Below are 13,095 nucleotides of genomic sequence, written 5' to 3'. Positions count from 1 at the left end.
TTTGCCTCCATACACTTAAAGTATGCATACTTCCATATAGCCATTCGGAACACTCACCAGAGGTACCTTGGGTTTATCATAGGTACAGACATGTTCCAATTTGGGTGCTTCCATCTGACCTAAGCACAGCCCCCAGAATATTTACAAAATATATGGCAGTTCATTTGCCTGCACAGTGTGAAAATCTACCCGTATTTAGATGACTGGCTTCTACTAGCATCTTAGAAGAGGATCTATTGAAGGCAGTGGGAGTAATCCTCAATTTATTGAGCTGTCTGGGCCTGATAGTAAACACAGAGCAATCCAGACTCACTCCGACTCAAACAATTCCATTATTGCAGCCGTTCTTGATGCCGATGCAGGGAAAGCCTACCTTTCTCAAGACAGAGCTACAGCCAATGGCAATACTACTGCATCCCAAGTATAGAGACTTCTGGGACTTCATGGTTAATGTTGTTCAGAGGGCGACTTTTTGAATGCGGGACTTACATGGGTGGTTCCTGACAGTTTACATGGAACAATACCAATGCTAGAGAGTTTGAAGGTTGATACTGAACAAAGTGCAACAGACCTTCTGCTGGTGGACTTTTGGACAAGTTGCTGTGGGGCATTCCCCTTGTATTTCCTCCTCCATCTTGCATGTGTTCAGCTGGGGAGCTCATTGTGGCTCTCTTTGATCCCAAGGAATGAGGCAAGGGAGAAACAGAATGTGTCACATCAACATTCTGGAACTCATAGTGGTAAAAAAGGCACTCCAGTCTTTTGACACCTACCTGACTGGCCACTTACAGACAATACGGCCGTGCTGTGGTATATAAACAAGGAAGGAGTAACCCACTCTTCTGAGTCTACCCTAATGACAATGAAGATTCCAATAGGACCATCGGCAGGGGAATCTCGCTTCGGTCCTACAGATGGCTGAACGAGGCAAGTATCTAAGCAGAATCACTCAACAGACTTCAGAAGGATCCACACAGGTGGCAGTCAAATCTGTTGGTTCTATCTCAGGTTTTCTCAGGAATATGGGACTCCAGAGATAGACACCTCACAATATGATTGGTCGCCTGTTTTGTTCGAGAGCAGGGATCACAAAAGATCCCTAGGAAATGCATTCCAGATTGAGTGGACGAGGACTCTATTTACTTGTTTCCCTCATTTTTCCTCCAATTCCATGAGTACCACTAAAAATAAATAAATAAATAAATAAATAAATAAATAAATAAATATCATGTAGTCCACACAGGCTACATCATAGTCATCCCTCAGTGGCTGAGACAACCATGGCTCTACTTCTGAAGATATCACAGAGTAGGGTCTTCCAACTCCCATCGGTACTGAGCCTCTTTTCCTGACATCGAGACAGAGTCCAACATCTCGATCTACAGACGCTCAGACTCATCGCATGAAGAATCTTGATACAATGACTAATTTTGACATGAGGTCAATTCCATATTACACCCTGTCTGTAAGCCAGCAACAAAGAAATCATATACCGTGAAATGGAATGTTTTTTTTCTAAATACTCGGATCTTCAGGACTTCCAACCTCATTCAGCCTCCTTGAAGGATGTACTTACCTTTACACTCCTGATATGCTACGGCTGAAATAGTCGTCAATAAGTCTATATTTGGATGCTTTATTTTGTATTTTGGATGCTGAGCCAGAGTTTCATTCCAGCATGCAGTTTATCTGTCTTGCTGCACTCTCTGGACATCAAATCCATCTGAGCCAATGGCAACCTTGGATTTCATGTTTCATTTTTGGAAGGTTCTTTTTCAATTACTACCTTCTGTCCGTTTCCTTCTACTCCAGTGGAAGTTGCATTACACTCACTGAATGTAAGACAAGCTCTTGTTTTTGCAAGGCTGCATCAAACAAAATTTGTTAAGACTGATGGGCAGTATAAAAATGAAATAAATAAATGAAATAAATAAAATTTTCTTATTTCTTTTCTTCCTACAGTTTTGCTGTTTTTGCTTTTTGTTCTCACACATCAGGAATATAGAAACAGTTGTAAATCATGGATTGCCATGTACAGGGGTTGGGAGAGTTAATTGTGTGCTTCAGAACTGAAATAATATTAAGAGCATCTAAAAAGCCACCAGCAGAGAGAAGCATTTGCAAATGGGGAGAGGGTCTCTTTGCATGGCATCATCTGTGCCCCTCTGAGGTCTGCGCCCTAGGCAGCTGTCTAGTTGGCCTAATGGTAGCACCGGCCCTGGGGGGAGCAGAGAAAGAAGAGGAAAGGGTGAGAGCACAGGCCAGTAAACAGATATGGAGACCAGTCATGCTAAGGGGATTGCTTGTTCCCATTCACACACAGGTTCCAGAAACTTGCTGCTGCTGCTGTTGCTTCTGCTGCTGCTTTTATTCCACATGGCAGTTATTCCCCTTGCCACTCTTAAAATTCTCAGCACTGCTATACACGTTCATTATAAAATATTTTTTTCTAAAAAAATAAGTAAATGGATTTAAAAAAGAAGAAATTGCATTCCAGGGAAAGGGAATAAGGGAATAAGAAAACAGTAATATTTAAAATATAGAGCCTTTGGTCTTTTCACAAATGATGGGCACAAAACATTGCTGACACATGTTTTCAGGAACATTCTTCATGACCGAAGCTTCCCCCCCCCCCTATTTTTCTGTTAACTGCCTTTTCTCTCTCAGTCTTCTTGAAATGTTCAGGTTATGTAGAACAGGCATTTCTTTCAGGCATGTGCAAATTTTAGGAAGATTGGTGAACCATTTTGATTTTATTACAGAACCCTGCTTCTACTGATTACCTTATGTGTGGCTCCAATAAACTCACTACTTTTACTTTAAAATGTCACATTGTTTCTTGAATATAACAATGCTCTTTTGCCGTTCTTTCCTTAATTTACAAGCTAGAATTTTGTCAGTTTCACTTCCCTTCTCAGTTGTATTCCCGTTTTCACTTTATAAAATATGTTTATATAGGCTTGAAAACTACCTTTTGTTTTTAAAGTCTATTTTGTATGATTTAAAATAATTTACATTATTTTCTTTGTATTCTATTTCTAAGAAAGCAATTTTGTTTACTAGATTTATAGCACAATTCTACACATGTTTACTTGGAAGTAAATCCCATATTATACAATGTGGCTAACAGTGCAATCTTATATGTGTCGAAGTCCCATTAAGTTCATTGAGGGTTATTCCCCATTGGGTGGGTCTTCTGACTGGATGAAGGATGCTTAACCTGTTCTGGATGGGGTTGCACTTCCCTTGAAGAAGCAGGTTTATAGGTTGGAGATTCTCCTGGATCCATCCATATCATTTAAGGCTCAGATGGCCTCAGTGGCTCAAGTGATCTACCAGCTTCAGCTGGGGCCCTGCCATGCCCCTATCTGGGCAGGGACAACCTAGTTTCAGTAATCTCTGCTCTGGTAATCTTCCAATTAGATTACTGCAATGCACTCGACGTGGGGCTGCCCTTGACTGTTCAGAAGCTGCAGCTTGTGCAAAATGTGGCAGCCATATTAATAACTGGGAGCAGTAAGTGTGAGCACATAAGATCAGTTCTGGCCAGCTTGCATTGGTTGCCTGTATGTTTCAAGGTTCTGGTTTTAAAAAATAAAGCTCAGGACTGCAATAGAGACCAGTGTGGTGTAGCAGCTAGAGTGTTGGTCAGGGAGATCCAGGTTCTAGTCCCCACCATGAAAGCTCACTGGTTGACTTTGAGCCAGTCACAAATTCTCAGCCTCACAGGGTTGTTGTTGGAGATGAGAATACCTTGGAGGAAAAAGGTATTACATTTTATGACAGCTGACAACTCCCAGCATGCAGGGCCTAAGAACAGAGGGAATACATGAATTTGCTGTCACCATCACCAGCTCCTCCACATGATCACCGGCTTCCCAGTGCAATCGTCCGCTGCCACCGCAATCTAGAAGACTCCATTGACCCTGGAAGGGTCCCCGTGACTTCTAGATTGCGGCGGCAGCAGCCGATCTCACTGGGAAGCCGGCAATCACGCTGGGAAGCTGCCGATTGTGCTGGGAAACCGGCGATCATGCAGAAGAGCAGGTGATGGCGGCAGGGAATTCATGTATTCCCTCTGTTTCCTCTGTAAATACAGCCCTACCAGGCACTGCATGCTGGGAGTTGTAGGCTGTATAGGGGCCTAGGCCTGTTCAAAAAATGGTGGATCCTCCATAAAATGGCCTCTGTGATTCGTATTTCTGAATCCAAAGACTAAGGCTTGCACAGGCCAAGTAAAAACATGGCTTTTTAACAAAGCCTTTGATGGTTAAACTCACTGGCACATTGTTTTAACTGTTTTAACTACTTTTACTGCTTTTAAATTATATATTGTTTTAACTTGGATCATGGTTTAATTTGTTTTTAACTGTGCATATGTATAGTTTTATACTATGTTTTTATCTGTACGCCGCTCTGAGATCGTAATGATATAGGGCAGGATATAAATGTTTTAAATAAATAAATAAATAAATAGTTTATACACGTCTTATACATTCCAGAGCCATTTTCTTCAGTGTATTTATTTATTCCTCTGCTTTCCAGGATTTCCTAAAACAATCAAGACACGGGAGAAGCTGTCAGAATATCTTACCGTAGTGATATTCACAACATCAGCACAGCATGCAGCTGTAAATTTTGGTCAGGTAGGGTTTATTTGGAAGTAATTCCATACTGGCAGTATGAACTTTTAAAGTAACTTCACAAAGCAGATACTTTTGGGTTTGTGAAAGGAATATCAAAAGGTGGGAAAGTACATGGTTACATCCTACTTACAGCAGGAAAAGTGAACTGGGGATATTGGATTTTCAGAAGAGAAGAAAAATAGGACAATGGAAGATGATCCCCCTCCTCCTCCCTCCCAATTCCCTTTCCTTTTGTGTCATGTTTTTAGATTGTAAGCCTGTGGGCAGGGACTGTCAAGAAATATTTTTGTAAGCTGCCGTGAGAGCCTTTTTTGGCTGAATGGCAGGATAAAAATGCTTAAATAAATAAATAAATGTTTTAAGCGGCAGTTAAAACGGAATGGGACCCAAAACATGCACCCCAAATAGGTCTAATACCAAGTGACCTCCAAAAAGCAGAATATGTGAAGAAGGAAAATGAAGAGATATAGCCTTTCATGGCTCCTGGGCCCGCCGCTGGACCTGCAGGGCACACATTTATACTGGTTTTTTCTAGATCCACCTTCATGCCCACTAGCAGAGTAGTTTAGGTCCTACTCTGTGGAAATAGTAGGCTTAGTAAATTAGTTCACCCTCAGTGATGAAAGGATTTTGAGGAATTCCTAAATAGTGTGGATTTTTTCTGACCACTAAAGCTGACAATACTGTCCAAGCCCTGGTTAATCTGTGGAATGGGGAGCCACTAGGGGAGGTCATCCAAAGTTTTGGGGTTGAGTGTTGTCATGCTGATGACACCCAGCTCTGTCTCTGCTTTTCAACCAATGTCAGCGAGGCTCTGGAAGTCCTGAAATGTTCAGCAATACAGAGGTTCTGCTGGTCAGTAGAACCACATCAACACATGATGTAGCAGTACAACCTGTTCTGTATGGGTTAGCTCTCCTTCTGAAGGACTAGATACACAGCTAGATGTGCTCTTGCATCCAGCACTGTTCCTGGAGGGTCAGGTGGTGATGAGTGCCTTTTACCTGATGTTTATGCTAAGTTTGGTTCTTTCCTGTTGCCCATTTGGTCTTAAGTAATTTGCCTTTAGATTATTTGCTAATTGGTGGGACATAGTTTTGAGCTACTCACATTGTACCATTTTTATGGTCCAAGGACAAATAAAATAAAATATGTGTTGATTTGTTAATTATGCCATAGTGTAAAGAGTAAGTGGTCCTTCAAAAATATTGAGCCATGAAGAACAGTCTGATTCCAGATTCTGGACTTAATTTCATTGTTATTCAGTTATGTCTTCTCTAACTCAACTTCCATCTAGGTAACACCCTTCCATTTGAGTTCTGGTAATAAAAACAGAAGAAAAAAATATAGTGGGTTGGATCCTGAGCATCATAAATTCAATTACTGTTTTTAAAACTCAATTCAAAACTTTTCTTCTTCTTCGTGGTGTCTGTGCATCACACATATGGGCTCTGCGCCTGTGCAGAGCTACCATCGGGAAAACTTCCAAAGCTGAGATTTGGCAGGAACCCTCCCCCACTCCTTAGTGTGCATGTCTGAGAGGGTTCCCGTTCATTCCCCAGTTCGCCTTCGACCACGTCACGGCTACATCATCAGGAACTTCATCGCACTTCAAATGGTTATTTCGTAGAGCTGAGCATTTCTTTTTCTCTAAAAATACTTCCTACTTATCCCTTTTTTCTTCATAGTTCTTCTTATAAAAAAATTAGTAGTTAGACCGCGAGCGATCATTGATTACACTTTCTCGTCAGATTATATGGCCTTAAGGGCCCCTTTCCGAAAGTGTACCCACTGTGGTAGCAAGTTACCACCATCTGACAGTCATACCCTCTGCTTGCTGTGCCTCGGAGAAGGGCACAAGGTCAATTCTGCTATAATTGCCAGGCTTTCTCTGGGCAAACCAGGAAAAATCGAGCCGACAGGCTAAAGGTCGAACTTTGGAGGCAAGTGTTAGAAGACGTCCAAACTCGCAGAACATCAGTGGCCTCAACCTCCACTGCAATGGTCAGATCTCAGTCATAGGTGTTGAGAGAGACACCCCTTCCACCTGGGAAGGGACTGACCACTTCGCTAGCAAGGAAACTAGCAAAAAAAAAAAGCCCGGGCGACTAAGGCCCCTGAGGTGCAAAAGAAGAAAAAGACCGCCCATCATGAGCAGTCTCCCCAGCAGGCACGCTCCATGCAGACTTTATCACCTATACCGGCGAGGCAGCCAACATTGGTACCGAAGCCTCCATCACCACCAATCAGGGAGATACCCTTGATACCGAGGGTCACCATACCACCTCCCTCAACATCAGAGGGAGAAATAAGGGATTCCTCTCCAGGCCAAGAGCCTAGGAGTTTGTCCCGCCGTGATCCCCATATCGAGATCACCGGAGCCTCCTGCAGCAATACTGCAAGCCCTCGAACAGCTTTGATACCAACGAGGATCTCCAGATTCTGTTCGTTCTAGGGCAGGCTCACAGGACCGACATTACACTGAACATTACTACTCTTGACACCAATCGCGATCCCCAATGTCTGACTGGGACAGGCATTCCAACTAGTCGTCACCACCCAGACCTTCTCGCTATCGGGGGGAATCACATCGCTACAGAGCGCCGTATTGCGATTATCATTATCCACCACCTCCGCACCAACCACTGGCACCAACATCGATGCAAGATCACATGCGATCACCTCAACCACCATCTGTGGTTGAGTGGTCGATACCGAGGCAACAACAACCTCCCACCTCGGTACCGAATCTGTGTTACCTATAGCCATTCCTTTCTTACCTACCCTTCTACAGGCAGTGCAGCAATCATGGAAGCAACCGGCATTGATGCCCATTATTATTATTATTATTATTATTATTATTATTATTATTATTATTTTATTGCATTTTTATACCGCCCAATAGTATTGGGTCCTAGAAAAAGGATGCAGAATTTCTATTTCAACATCCACAATCCAACTCAGTAATCGTTGACTCTGCTCAGGGCCACTCTCAGCACCGGTTGATAGAGAAGGCAGGAGACTAGACCTTGTGGGCAGGCAATTTTACTCATCAGCGTCATTAAGCTTAAAGGTATCTAACTACCAAGCCAAGATGGCAAGTTACCAAATGTTTTTACTAGAGAAAATCATATCACTCTGCGATCATCTCAATTATGATCAAAGGGAACTCACCCGTGTGTTCTCTAATGAGGCAATGAAACTCGCGAAGCAACAAATCAATACAGCAAAGCATCAGGTGGATTGTGGTGCCAAGGTGATGGTTTGTGCAGTAGCACTATGATGCCACGCCTGGCTGAGGTCTGCGGGCTTGTCACAAGAAGCTAGAACCCACATAGAAGACCTACCTTTCAATGGTGCGGGTCTGTTCAATTCCAAAACTGATGAAGCAATGGACTCCGTCCAGAAAGCCAAAACAACAGCAAAGAAAATGGGTTTAACACCCCCCACTCAACAATTTAAACCAAGACGTTGGTACCATCCACCACAGTCCCAGTATCCACATTTTCAAAATGATCAGAGATTCCAGCAGAATCATCCACCACAGCAGCAAAGACAAAACAAGGGCCAATTTTCTACATCGCGCCCTCGGAACCAGAGACGTAAAAACAACTTTGGCGACAAATGGCGTCTTTGACTGCATTACCACATTCAGCAACCCGGACACTCTGTTCGGTCAACATCTCCCAAAATTTCTTTCAGCATGGACACAATAATGACAGACACATGGGTCATCGCCATTATTTTAGAGGGATACCGAATAGTATTCGATACCTTTCCACCTTCAGGCATTTTCAGACCGACTGCACCATTGATGCCATTGAAGGAAGAAGTACAGATCTTGCTAGCAAAGGGTGCCATCACAGCTACACTGAGGTTTTTACTCCCGGTACTTCACTGTACCCAAGAAAGATGGTGATCTCTGACCTATTTTAGATCTACGTGACCTAAACACCTTTATATCCCCCAAGAAATTTCAGATGATATCTCTAGAATCCTGCCATTACTGACTGAACATGCATGGTTCGCCTCAATCGATTTAGAAGATGCCTATTTTCACATTGACATACATGCTCAAAGCCAACATTATCTTCGGTTCGCTATAGGCCACCAGGCATTCCAATTCAAAGTTCTACCCTTCGGACACCAAGTGTATGGCGGTGATTTGCACATTTCTAAGACAACAAAGAATCCAAATTTATCCATACACAGACAATTGGCTTATAATAGCAAACTCCCATAAGTCATTGATTAACAATCTAGGCACCATACAAAACCTCCTCGAAGATCTAAGACTATACATAAACAAGGAAAAGTCCTGTTTACTCCCCAAAAAGAGCATAAAATCCATAGGAGCCATCCTCAATGCAACTCAGGGCAAGGCGTTCCTACCTCTGGACAGAGCAAACACCATCATCAACTTGGCCCACCGTATAATGGCACGAAACAAGGTGAAAGCCATCACAATACAAAAGATCCTAGGTCTCATGTCAGCCACAACAATGGTTGTTCCCTTTGCTCGACTAAAAATGTGGAAGACTCAACTCTGGTTTACCAGAGCTCACAATCCCCAAAACAATGCAAGACGTGTTTCCCTTCTAGTACCTCGGAGTTTCCCTTCTAGTACGTGTTGAGATCACTCCGCTGGTGGATGTTGTCATGGAACCTAGTGTTGGGAATTCCCTTTCTACTACCGACACCTACGGGAATCATCACCACCAATGCATCCAAGACAGGATGGCGGGGGGGGGGGGCACTACAAGAATTTGAAAGTACAAGGTCTCTGGTCTCACAAGGACAAAGGCAGGCATATCAACTTACTGGAATTACTTGCTATCGAAAAGGCAATCAATACCTTCCAGACTCAGTTATATGATCAACACATCCACATCAACAAACAGGGTGGAACCAGGTCAATACCATTGGTACAGATGACAATCTGAATACTAGAATGGTGCATCACTCGAGGCATCACCATCATCGCAGAGGAACACCTGGCAGACCAGTTGAGCAGGACTATGACTACTGCTCACAAATGGCAGGTTCATCCACAGGTAATCATCACCATTTTTGATATGTAGGGTACTCCATCCATCAACCTGTTCACCATGGCACACAACAGAGTTTGCGAACACTTCTGCAGCAGAGAGGGAATGGGACCTCTGGGAGATGCCTTCCTAAACAAATGGAACTCGGGGTTAATCTACCTCTTCCCACCATTTCCTCTACTAACAAGGATCCTGGTGAAGATCTTCACAGACAACACCAACTGCATCCTTCTAGCCCCATGGTTGCCCAGGCAACCCCTCTCCTGGACAGGGCCCAGGGCAGGTTCCATCACCTCATTGTGTGGCCAGACCTACATTACCAGAGCCAAGGACGGGTTCGACACCCAGACCTTGGGCCTTGCTAGACGAGGCCTTAGTGTGCCTTGAGACCCGGTTTCCCTGCTGTGCGTCCACATGACGCACAGGGGAATCCGGGCCCAGGCCGCACTGAGGCCTCCTCCAACGCGCCATAAGCAAAGTCGCTTATGGCGCGCCTTTTTCGCAGCCCCGGCCTCAGGCCGGAGCTGCGAAACGTCTAGGAAGGTCCGCAGCTTTTTGCGGCTACTCGCTTACTCACGAGTAGCCGCGAAAAGCCGCGGACCTGGCACAGCGCTCATACGAGCGCTGTGCCCATCGGCCCGGGGCGGGGGAAGAGATGGCCAGGGGGAAGGATGGCAAGGGGGGATGGCAAGGGGGGAGGGCGGGTGAGAGAGCGCCACGCGCCACCGCCTGAGCAAGCAGGCGAGCGGCGCTTGCCCGGGCAATGCCGCCCCATGCCAGGCCTTGCCCAGGCAAGCACCGTTCGCCTGCTTGCTTGGGCGGCGGCGCGCGGCGCTCTCTCAACCGCCCTCCCCCCTTGCCATCCCCCCTTGCCATCCTTCCCCCCCCCCGTTTTAAAAAAAGGACTTACCAGTCCGCAGTCTTCGGGCCGCACGCGGCCCCTTTAAACTAAAAAAAAAAATGGCGGACGCTGCAGGGATCCAACGTCCCTGCGCGTCCGGCATCTGGAAGCTGCGGCGGCATACGCTAACGTCAGTGCGCTGCTGCCCCGCCTCCCTGCCGGGATAAGCCGGCAGGTCTAGCAAAGCCCCTTGACTCTCTGCATCTGACAGCGTGGAGGCTCATGCCAACATGAACCAAGCTCATTACTTACCTGAAATTCAAACCATATTTGACGCAGTCCTGAAACCATCAACCAGGGCCTCATACAAGAGAAAATGGGATGTCTTTACACACAGCCATTTTTTGTACACTGATGGTGCTATATAAATAAATAAATAAATAATAAGCAGTCTTTAACTGGCATAATTGATCTTTCCCATCTCTTCCTTTCTACTGCAGTTCTTTACACCCCTCAAAAAGCTACTTCTGAATGTCAGGGTCTGGAGCTGCAGGGGGAAATTGGGATTCCTCTTTTGTGAGCATCCATCTATATATATTCACATATATATATATATATATATATATATATATATATTCATATATATATATATATATTCCAATATATTTGGTGTTACTTATCTCTATGGGAATAATTTCTAGCTCCATGAGTCAAAAACACATGACCTGACTGCCTGATTTTGCAATGTTATCATTTTGTCACTGCTTTGTTTAATGCCTTAGTCCCTAACAACATTTTACTTTACTACCCTTTATCTTTTTATTTCTCAGTATGACTGGTGTTCTTGGATTCCTAATGCCCCTCCAACTATGCGCTGCCCGCCACCTACAGAAAAGGGGTGTGTCACCATTGAGTATATAATTCAGAGTCTACCAGACAGGGGACGCTCTTGTTGGCATCTTGGTGCAGTTTGGGCCTTGAGTCAGTTTCAGGAGAATGAAGTGAGTGAGACCTTTCTTAATTCTAAGGCTTTTGTTTGCATACTTCTCATGCATTGCATATGAGTAAAACCCTGGCTCCACACTTTGCCTAGAAATCCTTAAGTGCTTCTCTAGCCCTTTCAGATCATTTTGTGAGTTGCTCAAAACTTAAGACCTCTTGGGATCTGTTAACTTGGGCAGTTCTAACTGCTGGCACTGAAAGAGATGCCATAGGACTTCCATTACCTGTAGCCTAGACTTTTGTTTGTATTGGGCCATGGTATTGACCCAGCTGCTAAGTCTGTCTTGTCTACATGTGGAATAATATGTGCATTCATATTAGCTCACCAGAGAGAGATGGGTGCATTTTTGCAATGTGCCATAGTTAGCTGCAAAACTTCTCAGAGACCTCTCCCAGCAGATAATGTTTGTGTCTTTTTCTCCAACTAGGTATTTTTGGGGATGTATCCAGATGAACACTTCATAGAGAAGCCAGTCAAAGAGGCCATGAGGAAGTTCCGCAAGAGTCTTGATGAAATTACCAGTTACATTGCTGAACGGAACAGGAACAAAAACCTCCCCTACTATTATCTTTCCCCAGATCAAATCCCCAATAGTGTGGCTGTTTGACTTAAGCTTTGCAAAGATATGAAAAGGCAGTGAGATGGATTAACTGGCTGAATATGATAAATTGTACACAGGCTTCATCTAGCTTCAAAGCAACTTGACTATTGCAATTTCAGTTCTCAGAAGATACTTAACTAATATAATTAGTTGCTGCTGTGCTACTATTCAATAAGACTTGCATTAGAGCTAAAACATTTTTTAAAGGCTTTGTATCTTAAAAACTTTATGAATGGAGAGAAATTATTTTTTCTTTTGTTGCAAATTGTCTCCATTGCCTTCCCTCACACACATTTCTTGGGAGGACACCTCCATTTCTGGCACACAAAAAGGAAGATTTTGTAACTGAAGAAATCCAGTACTTCCTCAGATTCATAGCAATTAGGATTATCATGTTTTTAATTCACCAAAAACAAAAGGAAACCCCAATTATCAAATGAAAAAAAAAGCCAAGAGCAAGGGGTGGAAACGGAGATATGTCTAGGAAATATTTATTTGTATTTGCCAACGCGTTTCGGACTTATGAGGTCCTTCTTCAGGGCAATTCAAGTAAGAGTATAATTTCAACTTTCTCCAGAGCAAAATGATCTCCTATGTATGAATGATACACTTGGAGCATACTTCAACTAATTGTACAGAAAGGCCCTCATAGGAATCTTTCCCTAATTAAAAAGTGTAAAACCAAACCTCTGGACTTCCTCTGTGCTAGTGCTTTTCCTTTCAATATAACTTACTTGTGGTAGTGAAGCTTGAGCATTTGAGCTGATATAGCTTGGGGAGTTGCACAGTCCAATTTCTCTGAGAGAAAGTGTTTGGTTGCGATTAAAACAATATAAGAGATGGCTGAGAACTTCTAAGAAGCCCTGGAAGATAAGTAAGGTAAGGGGCCTCAGCCAGAGGACAATGACCCTAAGTGGATAGCAAGGCTTGAGGGCAAAAGGGGCTAATCAAAGTGA

The 13,095-nt window shown here is 43.8% G+C and overlaps 1 protein-coding gene across 1 annotated transcript in view; it reads left to right on the top strand.

Moving 5' to 3' along the window:
* ALOX5 (arachidonate 5-lipoxygenase) overlaps nucleotides 1-12,876 on the top strand; it is a 148,797-nt gene extending 135,921 nt beyond the window's left edge. The window contains exons 12-14 of the mRNA XM_063130025.1: nucleotides 4,546-4,646; nucleotides 11,366-11,536; nucleotides 11,966-12,876. Coding sequence (XP_062986095.1) covers nucleotides 4,546-4,646; nucleotides 11,366-11,536; nucleotides 11,966-12,145 — 452 coding nt within the window. The 3' untranslated portion in view covers nucleotides 12,146-12,876. The remainder of the gene's footprint in view (nucleotides 1-4,545; nucleotides 4,647-11,365; nucleotides 11,537-11,965) is intronic.
* Nucleotides 12,877-13,095: the final 219 nt, after the last annotated feature.

Source organism: Elgaria multicarinata, chromosome 7, assembly GCF_023053635.1.
Source record: "Elgaria multicarinata webbii isolate HBS135686 ecotype San Diego chromosome 7, rElgMul1.1.pri, whole genome shotgun sequence".
NCBI lineage: Eukaryota > Metazoa > Chordata > Lepidosauria > Squamata > Anguidae > Elgaria > Elgaria multicarinata.
This window is presented reverse-complemented; position numbering and strand designations above follow the sequence as displayed.